This window comes from Morone saxatilis, unplaced genomic scaffold, assembly GCF_004916995.1.
Source record: "Morone saxatilis isolate NCDOM2014 unplaced genomic scaffold, NCSU_SB_2.0 Contig24, whole genome shotgun sequence".
Lineage (NCBI taxonomy): Eukaryota > Metazoa > Chordata > Actinopteri > Moronidae > Morone > Morone saxatilis.
The window spans coordinates 21719811-21735719 of record NW_023339807.1 but is presented as its reverse complement, the minus strand read 5'-3'; the positions used below and the strand labels follow the sequence as shown (position 1 = coordinate 21735719).

Genomic DNA, 15909 nt, shown 5'->3' with positions numbered 1-15909 from the left:
GTAAGCAAACAGTCTATTTCTGTCATTGGACCCAAAATGGTTCACCTCACCATAAGCAGCTGTGGTTATAGTGAAGTGCTTAAGAGCCACAGAACTTACTGTTTTTAGTCTAAACGTCTTCATGCGCATGATTTTTTAGCTTTTCAACAGGAAAACGTCCTACATTTTAGGCTGTTAAACTGTCCAGCGCTTAAACTAGGCTCCCACATACAAGTTGTACGTGACAAAGGGCTGAATGTAAACGTGTGTATGTGTGTGTGAGTGAGCATAAATATCTTGCATTACAGCCATTTTGATAGCTCACGGATGAATCTCTAGCAGGAAACCACACAGACAACACGTTCAAACTCTCTGCACTGTCCCTGTCATGGACAGAGACACCATCCCTTTGTGTGTGTAGGTGTGTGTGTGTGTGTATGTTTGAGAGAGAGAAAAAGAGTAAGAGCTACAGCACGAGAGCAGCAGACAAGATAAGGAAGATTAACAGTAGCCGAGGTGACATTATAAAAACTGATGAGCAGAGATAAAGCTGTAGTTCTAGAAATAAAGTGCTGCACTCGGGGGAAGTAGCGGCCTGCTGTGAGTTGATAGTCATGAAGCATCCCTAGAGCAAGAATTTCAACATAATATAGATCATCTCCATCACACAGAAATTGCACTGAACCACACAGACATCCTGTAAATGAGATTCAAAGGCTCACTCACACACACAAACACAAACACACATCATTCCCAGAAATATATTCAAGATCAGATACACACCTCTTTTTCCAGCTCTATCAACCTCTCACTCAGCTGCCTCTCTGCCTCGCCTGTGGCATAATCATTGGTCAAGGAAAGGTCACGACCTTTACCAATTTCAGGGGATTGTTCCAGATGTGACGTCTCCCGGGCGTGTGTCTGACAAATGTGCGTTTTGTTCAAGGAGTCTGAATTTGACACAGCGTCCACCTCCGCGCTTCCTCGTCTCTTTTCCAGCTGGAGAAGAGAGTCACTCTTCTTAAGGGAATGGGAGAGCGACTCTATTCTCTCCTGTGATTGGCTGAGAGAATCGGTTGTCGTCTTTAGTTCAGCTTCAGCTTTTTGCAGTTTCCCGCTCAGACGTTGGACTTCAGTGGACAGTTCCTGAGAACGTGCCTGCTCATTGGATAGGTCCTAATATGAGAGATAACATAGTGGTAAACAGTCTGTTTCTTCTTCAAAGTTTGATGGACTATCCTCATAGCATCACTTTAATACTGCAGTGGTCCATAGTGCATACTAATTCTATAAAATAAGTAATCTACAAATGTTGTCAGTACAGTAAGTTAATAGGTAGCAGTTAGCATACTAACAGGAAATAATTCAACCTCAATTATTAAACTGTAACTCTGTCTATAGCCAGTTAACCTTAAATATTTAATTGGGGTTTTTGTTTGTATTTTCATGTGTGGTTGAGATTTTGGACACTCTCTTGTCATCATCATGTTCATCATCACTGACAGCTGTTGCATCTGTATAATGCACACATGGAATTTCAGGATTGTTAGCAGAAAGCCGTGTTCATGCTGTGAACAGTACATTTTTTATCCTGTTGTGGGAGATACTCTGAACACACTGTGTTCCTGGGGCTGTTTTAATTTTTAATTTCCACCTGTAAGCAGAGTTTCCATTTCCTATGTGCATTGCATTGTGGAGCAATAGTTTCCATAAACAACACACCAAAAAATCTAGCCAACTGCATCCTTTTTTGCTATTTTTTTTCATTATGAACACACCATATACCATATAATTAACAATTATTATCATGAATTCATGTCATAAGAACAAATCTCAGTTTATAAAGGTACTTCATTTCTGCTGTCTATATAAGGTAAGAAAACTGAGATCACCCTCCACTACAACCCTGCAGCAGTGATTACTGTCAGGGACTAAACTACCACGTCACACACACACACACACACACACACACACCTGGGACAGTGAGCTAATCTTGGCCTGAGCGTCTGCATACTGCTCCTGCAGCTGCTGTTTACCCTCCTCCATGCTGGTTAATTGACTGCTGAGCTCTTTCTCCAGGTCCTGCAGCCGAGCGCAGAGCTCCTTGGATTCAGACAGCTGCTGGCACACACATCTGCACACACGCCCACACACACACACACCAGCAGCAGCACAGGTCAGACACAGGTTGAATAAAGATAGAGTTGACATTATAGATAAATGCATGGTGCAGCCGAGTTGCTCTCTCTGATGGCTTGTTAAGTTAATTGCGTACCTCAGCTTGTGATTAAGGTTAAGTGTGTGAACATGAGTGTGTGTACCTGTGTTCAGCGTCCAGAGCCCGAGCTCTCTGGTTGCTGTGCTCCAGGGCCAGGGTCGTGCTCTCCAGCTGCTGTCTCAGCCTTGCCGCCTCCCTCTCTCTCTGCCTCCCCTCCTTCCGTTGGTCGTCCAGCTCCGACTGACACATCTCCTTCTCCTGCTCGAGCCTTGAGGCCTCCAGCAGCGCCTGGTCTCGAGCCCGGGCCAGAGATTCCGCCTCCAAGGTGGCCTCACGGAGCTCAGCGTCCAGCTCCTCCTCTCGACGACGAGAAGTCTCCAAACTCCGACCTTGACGTTCCAGCTCCGTCCTGAGAGACTGAATGGTGAGCTCTAACTGGTCACCCTGGAAGAAGGGACAAGAAGAAACTAGTTTGGTTGCCCACTCACAGTGGCAAATAGCAAAAGAGACACAACTATGAAATATATTGTATTAACACACAAACTAACATGTCCCAAGAGGACATTAGTGTTGCTCAGGACCCTGCCTGACAGTAAATTAAATAAACAATGTTATTAATATTTAAAAGGCCAGCAAAAAGTGATGCACCTAAAAATGGATAAACATTCAAAAGCTCCAAAGCTGTTACACAAGAGATCTTCTAAATTGTTCAGTGGAGTATCTTGGCAGTCAATCAACACACTTTTTAGTTTGGACTCTCTTCCTGATTCTTTCTTTATGTAACTTGTGGAAATTATCAGTCAGAAATGAATTAACCCTGTAGGGGTACCCTGTGGAATTTTCGACCTCTAGTAGAACTATGGAGCGGCCCCTGTGTTTTTTTTAATCTCATGCACAGTGGTGGAGGAAGTATTGAGGTCCTCTACTAAAGTAAAAGTATCAATACTGTAATATAGAAATATTGTTTTGGTATTTGGATTTGTTTCAATACAGAGTAGTAGACTGAACCCACACAACAACAGGGAAGCAAAGTGGAGAAAGAGGATGTAGATGAGTTGTAATTTCCTATTTGGGTTTTATTCACCCCCACAGCTGGAAGAAGCAGAGTGCACTTCATGTTTCATTTAACACGCACTCTTGTAATCTCCATTAATTCTGACTCTGCTTCTCGTTCTGGTGGTCAGAATACAAAGTCTGCCACAGACATTACTGGACAATATTCTGTTTTATGAAGTAAATCATTTAGAGATGAAATTAACACATTTTTATTTGGTGCTGATGTGCAGCTTTGAGTTATTTTATTCTTAATTCGATTTGTACTTGCTGCTTACTGCTGTACCATTAAGAGAGTGGATTGATATTTTGGTCTTTGGAAATTAAAGGAATACAACATTTTTCAAAGTTATCTATATTTATATATTGTTTGATGTGCTGTAATCAACAATATTGTGCTTCACTTGCTCTGACATATATTAGCACTCTAAACCTACTTGATGTACTGAACCTAATTTCATTGAATCACACAGCTTCATAGCAGAACATATATAGAGTTGGAGAAAATATAAATACTGTAAATAGTGTATTCAAAAGATAAGGATAGTAATGTTTAGGTAAGTCTATGCACAGGTACAACATCCAGAATAAAGACTTGATCTTCTCTTTATAAAAAGAGGGCGGGTACAGAATATTAACATCAGAAGAAGGATTATGTATGACTCTCTCTGAATGGGAGGTATTCATGAATCCCTCTTATGGTATTTCTTTTATGCTGACTTAGCACTGCTCTTTTCCTTATCTTGCAATTTCTCTTATGTCTTGCAATTTTACTGCAAATAGCACATTAAACAAAGTATTCTGCATCGCATTTTTTTCCAGAAAATCTCAGATGTTTACATCTCGCAATGAAGTGTCTGAAAAAGGGTGATTTTCATCTCTATATAAGTTGTACTATAACCTTAACCTCTGATCTCTCCTCTGAGGAGTTTCTTGTCACTATGTGAAGATCACAGGTCAAAGCAGACTTGCTCTCGCAATACTGGGTGTATATAAACATGTCGTTTCACTCTCAGACAGCAGCTGAAATCATCCGTTTCACTTCATGCTGTCAAATCCACCTCCCGCTGAACAGTTTCTCCACGCAATAATATAATTAGATTTCAGATGTAAATGCAAGACAAAAGACATTTATTTGGCAAGTAGAGCCTTTATCTAATGTAATGTATTTAATGTAAACAAGTCATTATGTAAAGAGATTATAGAAAATTAAATCAGCTATTTGGGATTTGTGTCAAATCATAAAAGCTCATTTGGTTTGCCTTTTCCTCTGCCCCTCGTCCATCTTCCCTCAAGTAAAATGACATCTGCCTTGGTCATGAAAATGTTTGGTGTCACAGCTGTGAGTGTGTGTGTGTTTGGGCGTGTGTACTCTTCAACCTTGCGCTGGGCAGTGCGCATGGTGTCCATGGCGCTGCGTAGCGTGTCCCTGTCTCTCTCCAGCGCAGCCCGCTCTCCCTCCAGGGTGGCGATGACTGTGGTCTGCATCCTGTGAAGCTCTGCTTGGCTGCGCAGACGGCACAGCTCCTCCTCCATAACCAGACCCTCCGACTGAAGAGCCTGAGAGAACAACAGCAGGATATTCAGCTAAGTCTGTGTGTGTGTGTGTGTGTGTGTAGATATATATAGAAACATATATATGTATATATATTTTAATCATAAATCTACTCTCACTTAACGGCAGTGTGACGTTATGTTACCTCTCGTTAGTTGAACAGGTGGAGGAAAATGTCAACAGTAATGACGTTATTAAGTCCTCATATTGGTTCTTACTCACTGCTTGTACTTGTATTTGGTCTGATCAGTATATGCGGTATCAGTGCATCCCTAAAATACGTATATATGCATCCACTACCGGGAATAAACATTGCCAGCAAACATTTTAATACTTGCTTGAAGGGTAAAGTTTTATTTTATGGTTCATATAGCTTCCTATAAATACCTACAAAGGAACTCATATATAATTTTCACAGGAAGGTCCCCGGAAGGATCTATGTAGTGTGAAGCTTAACACAGAGAAAATGAAAGAGTTTCAATTGGTAAACTTCCTTCTGAAATGTATCTATAGGCAGGAGTCCACAGCCATGCCAGCAGATCTGTGGGGATGCACAGCGATGCTTTGAACTAAATGCTAAACATCAGCATGCTAACATGCTCACAAAGACAATGCTGGCATACTGATGTTTAGCAGGTATAATGTTTAGCATGTTTTCCATTTTGGTTTAACATGTTAGGTGAGCAAACATATGCTCAATGCATTTAATCCATCATCCATCCATCCATCCATACCTCTATCTGCCTGCGGGCGTCTCCCAGACTCTCTGCAGCTTTCTTCAGATGTTGTAGCTCTGCCTCCAGGACCACCAGTCTCTGCTCAGCCTCCCAGGTTTTCTTGCTCTGCTCTCCCAGTTTGGTGCGCAGGTCCTGGGCCACCATTGCCTGTCTGTCAGCCTCCTCCTGGGCCTCCAGGAGCCGGTTTGTCAGAAGATCCACATCAGGACCAGACAGGGAACATACAGCTGCCTGGTCCGCAGCCATGGTCTCTGTTTTATCTTCGACACTATTTGGATGCTTTTGGATTTCTAAACTTGTTGTTACTGCAGTCTGTTCTTTCTTTATTCCTCTTTCTTTCTCCTGTTTCTCTCTCTCTTTCTGCCCTCCCTCTGCCTCTCCTCTTCGTTTGGACTCGACCTCCTCATCGCATGGTTCTTCTTTTCCCTCTCGAACATGGAGAATCTCTTCCCCAACTCCTGCTTCCCTGTGGGTCCCAATGATTTCTCCTCTTCTCTCCCTGTCCTCCATCATCCGCACCCTTCCTTCCCCCTCTCCCCTACAGGATTCGGAGCCCTGGACTCCTCTCTCCACCTTCTCCTCCTTCTCCTTCTCCTCTCTGTCTGGCTTCTTCTCTCTTTCCTCCTTCCTCTTGTCTTCTAGGTCTTGCAGTTTGGTCACCAGCTGTTCCAGGTGCTGCTTCAAAGTGGCATTTTCATTCTTCAAGTTTTCAAACTGAAAAGTATAATTGGAATATATTGGAAGTGCAATTTCAGTGCTTTTCGATGTTTTGAATCTCCTACATTTTAGCTTTCTCTTTGTCCTTCTATGTATTGAACATGACTGAACTTGAATGCATTGTGAGTAAGAAGAATGAGACCACCTCTTCTTCTTACTCAGACTGCATCCGGATTCAATACAAGGAAGTAAAAAAGAAAAAAGAAAACATGAAAGAAGGATAAATGCAGGCAAGGAAATTGAGATTGATTTAAAGGATTCTTGGTTGGTTATAAAAATAGTAAACAAAGGCACTCCTTTTTCATTTTCTTTTCTCTTACTATGTTAATTGTTATGCACCAAAATACCAAGGCTAATCCTCTGATATAATCTGTATGTGTATATACAGCATATACACATACAGATTATATACAGCATAAGGCAGAATATGGTTTTTGAGTTTGTATTTTGGTTATTCCTTTAATTTTGTCTTGTTTTTTTGTCATCATTGATATTCATGTGGTGAAGAGACTTTATATGCATGTTGAAAAATTAATAAAACAGAGTGATAATAATTGAGTGCAGTAATGAATGACTAATTGTCTCAGCACTAAATTTCTTCTTGTTTGCCACACAGAATTTACGCTAACTGAATATTCCCCCCAAAAAACTTCAGGTTTTAAGCAGCCTTTATTTTCCTCTCAGCTCACCTCTCTGAGTGTGTTCTGATGCTCTACCTCCAGGCAAGCCAGCTCATCCTTTGCATCTGGAGAATCAGCCTGCAATGAGAGGAGATGGATGTTTAACTCCTCCAACTGTTGCTTCCTGCTTTTCCTGTTTCATTTGCACCTACATGCTGTAAGCCCAGATAGTGAGGAGCTTTACGTCTGGCTCCAGTAATGCCAGGATGACTTGAAAGGTAGGTCTACTTGCATTTTCATCGAACATTCTTGACTGAAATGGTTCGTCCTACCAAGACATGATGATCATATCAATTATAAAATGCAAAAAGAGGATGTAGAAACTACATTATTTACTTTACACAGCACTGAGTCGGACATTGCACTGAGCTTATCTCACAAGCATCTGTGTTATCTATGATCTGACTCAACGTTTAACCAGGGAGAACTAAACTGTAATACATTATTTCTGCTCGACCTAACCCTCAAACACCTGAACCCTGACCTCCTGCTGGGCCTGCAGCTCCTCCAGGCGTCTCTTCAACTCTGCGTTCTCCTGCTCTGCTCCCAGCAGCCTCAGTGTCGAAGCCTCGCCCACTTCCACACTCAGTGGCTTCAGATCTGAGACAGAGAGAGGGAGAAATAAAATATAAAGCAGGAAAAAGATGAAAAGGGAGAAGGGAGAGAGGCAGATAGGTGGAAAAAAGAGATGGAGAAAAAGAGAAATGGATATAGGAAGAGATTCACAATTGTTATACTTGATTGATAACCTGTGGGCCAATATTACCTCAACATATTTTCTCTTATCAGTTAATTAAAATGTCTTAAATGACAAGGTGCAGAGAGGCAAGTGCTCTGACCAATCAGTCCGCTCAGCTCCTCGTCAGAGTCCAGTTCTGATTGGAGGAAACGTTGGTGAACCGGAGCGGGAACGCTGTCGTGCCTCAGGTCCGCCTGGAGGCTCATGTTCATCTCCAGCAACTCATCAACCCGCTGCCTCTCGGTGTCCCGCTCCTACACACGCACACACACACGGACATTCATTCATTACAGGAAAAATGAATTTCAACGGACACATACACACAACATACACAGATATTTTTTACTTTTAATGCCATACAGGAACATGTGCAAACTCATAGAGATCGTATATAAGATTTGCACTCCTTCACATTTTAAACAGACATATAACACACATAATTAGACAAACATGTACACAAACAATCAAACATCAAATTACACCCACCGCTTCCACGTCTATAATTCTCTGACGCAGCAGAAGATTGTCCCTCTCAAGCTCCCTTAGCGAGGAGCAGCGCGCCCGTGCGTCCGCCAGCTGTTCTTCTAGAAGAGCTTTGGTCTCCTGCAGCGCTGCACATAGCTGTTGCTGCTCCTACAGGGGGCCCGTGCACAGACAGAAACATGTGCATTAGGAAGGTGGACATTCAGGCTAAACGTTTGGTGAGCCTCAAAGTTAATTGTCAACATAGTCAGGACTGCGTATTCTATGAGAAATGGTTCACCAGCTAACCAGCTGCTGGTGGTAGCTTCATATTTACCGCATATGAGGCTGCCTTTCGAGTCTGTTTGACCACCAAAACCTGAATTCCCAGCAACAAACTGGGCCAAGAAATACAACAGTATAATTCAGCCTGGTATAATTCTGGTTTATGACAACTTGGTTCTTATTTTAATAGTTTTGACCATCATTTCCAGCAGTTATACTAACCTTTTACTACTCAAGTAACCAGGAAACACATCAATATTGCTACAACAAAGTCAGCAAGAAAGTCAAGCAGACAGATTATAAATAACAGTTTAATAAGATTATCTAAACCACTTTAAACCAAAGATGAGCACACCCAATCTGTTGGTAGCAACAAGTTTGTTGTTTTTCCTCCTCAGCCTTCTACTTTGTGATGTATCCATGTTCTCAGGTCTCTTCAATAAACTTAGTAACTACAATGTTGTCATTACCGATAGGAATGATGGCCAAAACTATGCAAATAATAGTAATATGTCACGTAATAAAATGACATTACTCTTAAAGTGTCTCCTTTAAAAGAGAAGACCTCTGCATGTAAACCCAAACACGAGAAAAATTTGTCCTGCCAGCTAATTTGGGCTGTCACGGTGATGCAGTATGAAGGTAGTATAAATCAAATAAGACTGAGAAGGTGACAGTGAGGACACTGTGGGGTGTTTTACAAGGATATGAGCACATTTTCTGCCTCAGAACAGTTATATTACCTCAGAATAAATCTCATTTGGATGTAAAAGCTCCAATAACTGAAGCCATACTCCTGCTCTTTGTCAATGAAGCAGCTCCGGGCTGTAAATCCTGATGACATCACACAGTATAATTTCATTCTCTGGCTTTGAGCTTTAGAGTTGTTCATACTCACTCTTGATTGAAATGCTCAGGGCCCTGAGAGGCTATATATGGCTGTTAAGATAAAGTGGAATAGTACTTATTTTTTTAAAACAATAGCTACTCAGAGAAATGTTCAAATGAGGGTCCTCTTGATGTGACCTTTGCTGGCAATGTTCATGTGTGGTCCTCACTTGTAAAAGTAAGAGTGTTTGTGTGTACATGTGTATGAAGGCATTGTGAGTGTATGTTTGATTTTGTACACTATGGGAGATTTCAATATGTAACTCACTGCCAAAACAATTTGAATGTATTTCATGGTGTAGATGTTGTTGTGCTGCTTATTTTCTTTCTGGTGTAAATGACTTATTCAAAGGAACGTGTAGTGAGTTGTGTGGGTGTGTGTGTGTGTGTGTGTGTGTGTGTTTATACCTTCAGTTGAGTGCGTGTGAGCTCCAGGCTGCGCAATCTGTGTTTGCAGCTCTGAAGCTCTGTCTGGAGCTGCTCTGCCCGTGCAGCTCGCTCTCGGGCGCAGTCCAGCTCATCCCGCAGTGCACGCATGCCCCTCACCTCACCCTGCAGAGTACGGTTCTGCAGACACACACACACACATACATTCATATACCAGTGGGGATGAGGTCAAAAAAGGTTGTGAACAGAACTGGGATGTGCAGCAAAGCAAATGTTGACAAGGTATAATACAGGAAAAAGAAAAGGTGAGTGTGTGTGTGTGTGTGTGTGTGTGTGTGTACAGTACTTGAGAATGTAATGTCTTCACATGGATAATGACAAAATTTTTCTACAAGATCTAATTAAAGGGTTAATATTCAGTCCAATTGAGGTTTCACAGCAGTGGATGAAATGAAGTAATTATCTTCCACATTTTGTTGCAGCACCAAATGCCTGCAAATTTTGTGATTTGGGAACATTATTGGATGCTACAACAACATCTGCAAGTGTACACCGATCAGCCATAACAGTATGATCACCTGGGCACCCTGGTGGTTATAATGTTATGCATAATGTTATGAGTTCTGACACCTTTCTATCAGAACCAGCATGAACTTTTTAGCAGTTTGAGCTACAGTAGCTCGTCTGTTGGACAGGTCAGCCTTCACGCCCCATGTACATCAATGAGCCTTGGCCACTCATGACCCTGTCTCCAGTTCACCTCTTTTCCTTCCTTGGACCACTTTTGATAGGCACTGACCACTTCAGACAGGGAACAACCCACAAGAGCTGCAGTTTTGGAAATGCTCTGACCCAGTCATCTAGCCATCATAATTTGGCCCTTATCAAAGTCGCTCAAATCCTCATGCTGCCCATTTTTCCTGCTTCTAACACATCATCAACTTTAAGGACAAAATGATCACTTGCTGCCTAATACATCCCACCCCCTGACAGGTGCCACGGTAATGAGATAATCAGTGTTATTCACTTCAGCTGTCAGTGGTCATAATGTTATGGTTGATCAGTGTATATTTGTAAGTAAATTTAGCACTACTACAATGTAAAAAGTAAAAAAAAAAAGTAATTTTGTTCTGGATTGTCTCTAAACTGTCCAGTACTTCTCCCAGTTGTTCTTCTGGACACATCTGTAGTTGGCTGCAATGTGTGTTGTCTAATTTCAGCTAAATACATAACCTAAGAGGATCAATTTACTGGCTATTAGAAGCCACCTGTGTTTTGTGCTGTTGGCTGTGTATTACACCTAATATACAGTCTATTAGAGCTGTTGCCAAACTAGTTAAGTTTTATGTGTGATAAAGACTGTCTGTGTATCCGAAGCAAAGCAGTCCTTCTCTTTGACAGTAAAAGTCTGTCTGTACCTCTTTCTGAAGTTTCTTTAACTGTTCTTCCATGGTTTGAATCTCCTGTGTGTAATCCAATATCTGATCACCTTTATCTTCCCTGAAAAACAAACAGAAAACCATCAACACCAAAAATGCAATTAAACAATTCGTTAAAAGTTATTTGCTAATGTTTTTATTTTAATTAATACGTTAGCTAATAAAAAATAAGATTAGCGCAGATTATGTTTTGCTACAGAAAGAAATAATTGGCCAGCAGTGACCTTTATGATATAGTCTACATTTAATACACTCGGATTATAGCAGCGAGTACCTGATTTGTTCCTTACTCGTTGCTGAGTAACAACTCAAGCTTTTGTGTGTGACAAAATCATTTGCACATTTTTCACATTGACCTTTATCGCAACTTTTCTAAAGGTTCTTTTTAGTTTTTCCATCACACACACATACACACACACATGAACGCACACACACACTCACAGTTGTTGTTTAAGGCGGCGAAGTTTGGCCTTGCTGTCTGCCAGCTGGAGTGCCAGACCTTGGGGTGGCTCCTCGCTGCGACCACCCAGGGGCAACGTGGTTGAGTCAGCCTGGACCTCCCGCTCCCGACACAACTCTGCCATCCTCTGGGAGAGAGAGCCAGAGAGAGATGGGGCGAAAGATGTGGCAAGGGACAAAGAGGACGGAAGAAGAGAAAGATGTGGAGAGAGAATGAGAAACATGCAAGATAAAGGATTACAGGAACAAAGAAACAGACATTAACAAGTGACTCAAACCTGGAAACCCTTTAACAGACAGTTTGGTATAGTGAGTAATGGTGTCCATGTTCATTTTTCACTGACTGCAGGTACAATGTCATTTTAGTCTTTGTACACCTCTTGGGTTTTAAACAATTTGTTGTTCTACAAAATTAATGTAAAACAACTTTTTTTTAATTTGTGATTTAGCCTCTGTGGTCTACGTGACACTTTGTGTTTTTATGTGGCTACACGATTAAAAGACACAAGATCAATGCAAACCCTTGTTTGTTCAGGGCTTATTTGAGTCAGTGGAAATCATTTGATCAAAATTATATATCTCATGCTGCTCTGATCTCATATTAAGCTTGTAGCTAAAGGTTCAGAATATTATTCACTATTCAAAACAGGTAACAGATCTCAGTGTAACCTCTGTAGATTTAAGCATGCAAGAGACAATTAGTCAAATTAAGAAACCAATTTAATATATGAGGTAATAACACAGGTCTTCATGCTTTAAAAACAAAAAAATGACTTTTCTCATCATAGTATTTCTCAAAAGTAGTCTTTTTTTTCAGACAGTGGAAAGGGAGCAACTCCAGCCCACTGACATGCAGCCTTTTTTATTTTTCTCTCAAAAAAAAAAACTATTCACATTAACCTAAAATCCTACAGTATACTGGTGATTTCTGAAATCCAATCTCTTCTACAGCCTACTCAGTTGAGATACCATTTTAATATCAGGCAGAACTGCAACTATGAATGGTGAATAGCTACAAACTGAATATGAGATGTGAGCAGCATAAGATATAAAATGTTGATCAAATATGTGACTCAATTAAGCCCTGATGAAACAAGTGCTGTACTTACTTATGCATGTCCTAATTTCCAGTTAATTAAATTTTATAACTTCATAAAAACTGAATAGAATTTTCTTATTATCATGTGGGTGTTATGGAAAACATTGGAGAGGTTTTTATGCATCAGAGCTCCCCAGCGGGAATGTACTATATGGTATGTGTCTTAAACCACAAACGACTTGTGTTAAAATCATTTAAGGCACAAATAACATCTGTAAAAATGTGATGCACAGACGGCACTGTAGTTGCAGCCGTACATGGGTCTGACTCCATCTGTCTGAGCAGATGTAAATCATATACATGTATGCAAAGTGTGCAACAGTTTAATGTCTCTCTGTGTCCAATTAAGCAATTTCCAATCAGCTGTATTATTCAATAAGTCAGGGATGGTTGCACTCATTATAGCTTATGTTCCCAGTGATTCCATGATTTTAAAGAACATTTTGACATTTTGGGAAGTACAAATTTGCTTTCTTGCCCAGATTTAGATGAGAATATTGATATAACTATTCTGTCTATATAAAGATACAGCTAGCTACCTGTTAGCTTAGCTTAGCACAAAGATTGGAAACAGGGGGAAACAGTTAGCTTAGTTAAAATCCGTCTACAAGCACTTCTAAAGTTCATTTATTAAAACGCAATATCTCATTTGATTACTCTGGATTTTGTTACCTTTGGAAAGAGTGCTAGCTGCACAAAATTGCATGGCTGTGCAGAATACACAGGGACTGGTTTAATTTGTGTTAATTATTGTGATCACAACATCACAACTTGCTGGAGGGACTGCTTTATGCTAAGCTAAGCTAACCGGCTGATGGCTGTAACCTCATATTTATGCAAAGACGTGATAGTGGTAACAATTTCTCATCTAACTCTTGGAAAGAAAGCAAATAAAGACATTTTTAAAAATGTCAAACTATTCCTTTAAGTGTGTCCATGTATACCTCCAGGTGTGTGTCTCTCTGTGCCAGCAGGCTTTGGATCTGTTTGGCCATGGAGCTGAACACCAGCTGTAAGTCTGCACCTTCAACCTCTACCAGCTCCTCCCACCGAAGAGGCAGCACCACACGAGGATCCTGAGTCACCTGCAGCAAGGACAGTTTCTCAAGTCTCTATGATAAGATCAATGTGTGTCTGGGAAACCTGACACAAAATGGCAGATTGGGGGGATAAACAATCCAGGCAGCAGTGTGAAAGCTGTGGGAATACCAAGCAGAGATGCATCTGTTTACAGAAGGGGGTGAAAGAAATCTCATAGTTGTTAGGGAATGTATCTCCCTAATGTGTGTCCAAAAATGCCTGACTAATGCATGCAAAACTAATGATCATGTAGACAGGTTTGAAATGTCCTCAGGTGGAAGGCATATGAACAGCAAGCAGGGGGTGCATGCATCCACACAGGAAGAGCACCTCTCACCTCTATGATTTATGAGGCTGAAGAACCTGGCACGAAAAAGGCTGGTGGGCAACATGCTGTTACTGTAATTCAGACACGCTGGTATGCAACATGCTGTTTTTGTAATGCTGGCAATTATTCACAGGGGGTATTCTTAAAAGAGTACAATTTGGCATTTAGACTTTATTGGAGAGGAAAGCGGAGAATGACGACGACGAGAAGAGATGAAGGAGAGAGGAGGATGTGACAGAGGTGGAGGTGGAGAGGTGGACATGAGGGGTGGAGGATCCATCCTACGGTGGCAGCAAGGGGCACCCAGAGGTCCTTCAAAGGCTGCCAGCAGAATAACAAGTAGCTCATTTTCACACTCACTTGAAGCCCCAGTCGAAGGATAATAGGTTCACTCTCTCTGTCTGCAGGCCAGACAGTGAAGAAATTCTTTGCTAAATCATATTTAGGAATAGAAATCCTTTTAGAAGTGTCTTAGCGCACACTGACGGCCAGTCTGTGAATGCCTTTTGGGGGATTCTTGATTTGATTAATACTTGAACGTACCTGCTGGATACAGCTGGCAATGGCTGCCTGGGTCTCAATGTCCAGAGACTGGATCTGCTGAATGAACGTTTCTTTGTTCTCACACTGCAGACACAGAGGGATGACATAGATAGATAGATAGATAAGGGATTCAGAATAGATACGGACTACGATAAGTGATAGGATTAGATAAGGATAGCGATAGATCATGAGTAAGATACCCAGATAGAATCAAAAACAACGGACTAGGATCAGGGATACGATAGGATACGATACCTTTATTGATCCCACAGCATGCGGAAACTTTGCGTGAGGGCCAGGTGTGTGTCTGTTGGTTAAATATTAGATACCGATATACAACAAACTGAAAATTACTGCTTCAACTTTCTTCTCTGATAATTGAATAATTGTTTACAGTCATTTTTCAATGCAAAATGCCAAACTTTAACACTTGTTCCTGCTTTTCTTCTTCTCTTTGTAATATTTTCTTGTCCTCTGAGAAATTATGATCAGCATTGTCTTTTACAAATCCTTGAGCTACCCAGGTGCCCCCGTACAATACATAAAAAAAAATAATAGCTTTCTTTAAAGGTTAGCAATGCTGATCCACCTAAAATAAATTCATTACTCTGAGTTTTGAAGAAAAGTTTTAATTCACAATTGCCTAAATCCTTTGTTTTCACCCTGACATGAATGAATTATCAGCCCTCAGCCTGTGATGCTCATTGTTTACCAGACAACAAAATTACTTTTTGATGGATGGAAAGTGGAGAAACAACTTCGCTATTTTTTACGGAAGCCAAGAACGGCCATGATCTGGACTCTTGTTTTTTATAATGCACCTGTTAGCATCGTCGATACAAAGCGACTTCCCTCGTTCACTCTCGAATATAGACAACAGATCGCTTCTCTCGTTTGATAACGAATATTCAATTAAATAATGTGTTCGTCTTGATTCTCGCACCTACAAAGAGGCCTGAAACACACAACAACTTCCCAGCCAAGTAAACAAAGCAACCACGTAAAGTGATCAATCTTACCCGCAGCCTATCAGCTTAGCAGCCCAGCTGGGCAACCGAGAAGCCGCGTTCATGGACCCGGCCCCAGCTCCTGTACCGAAAGTTTGTTCTTTTTCGAGATAGTCCACAAATTAATTATTTTGCTTATTCGACCACTAAACAAAGCGATCCGATTTCTCGTGATAACATGGCCTATCGTACCAACTGCCGTACTGATAGCCCGCACCGCTGTAACGTGACGGAAGCCGTTGTCTAGACGCAGC

The 15909-nt window shown here is 41.2% G+C and overlaps 1 protein-coding gene across 1 annotated transcript in view; it reads right to left on the bottom strand.

Annotated features, from left to right (window-relative positions):
* Positions 1 to 15909, bottom strand: part of ccdc88b (coiled-coil domain containing 88B) — a 44727-nt gene that overhangs the window by 18188 nt on the left and 10630 nt on the right. Inside the window, exons 6-19 of the mRNA XM_035673014.1 lie at positions 14649 to 14732; positions 13642 to 13782; positions 11581 to 11726; positions 11119 to 11200; positions 9722 to 9880; positions 8165 to 8311; positions 7779 to 7932; positions 7424 to 7539; positions 6949 to 7017; positions 5540 to 6256; positions 4631 to 4810; positions 2301 to 2641; positions 1954 to 2113; positions 763 to 1155 (exon numbers count right to left, since the gene is read on the bottom strand). Coding sequence (XP_035528907.1) covers positions 763 to 1155; positions 1954 to 2113; positions 2301 to 2641; positions 4631 to 4810; positions 5540 to 6256; positions 6949 to 7017; positions 7424 to 7539; positions 7779 to 7932; positions 8165 to 8311; positions 9722 to 9880; positions 11119 to 11200; positions 11581 to 11726; positions 13642 to 13782; positions 14649 to 14732 — 2889 coding nt within the window. The remainder of the gene's footprint in view (positions 1 to 762; positions 1156 to 1953; positions 2114 to 2300; positions 2642 to 4630; positions 4811 to 5539; positions 6257 to 6948; positions 7018 to 7423; positions 7540 to 7778; positions 7933 to 8164; positions 8312 to 9721; positions 9881 to 11118; positions 11201 to 11580; positions 11727 to 13641; positions 13783 to 14648; positions 14733 to 15909) is intronic.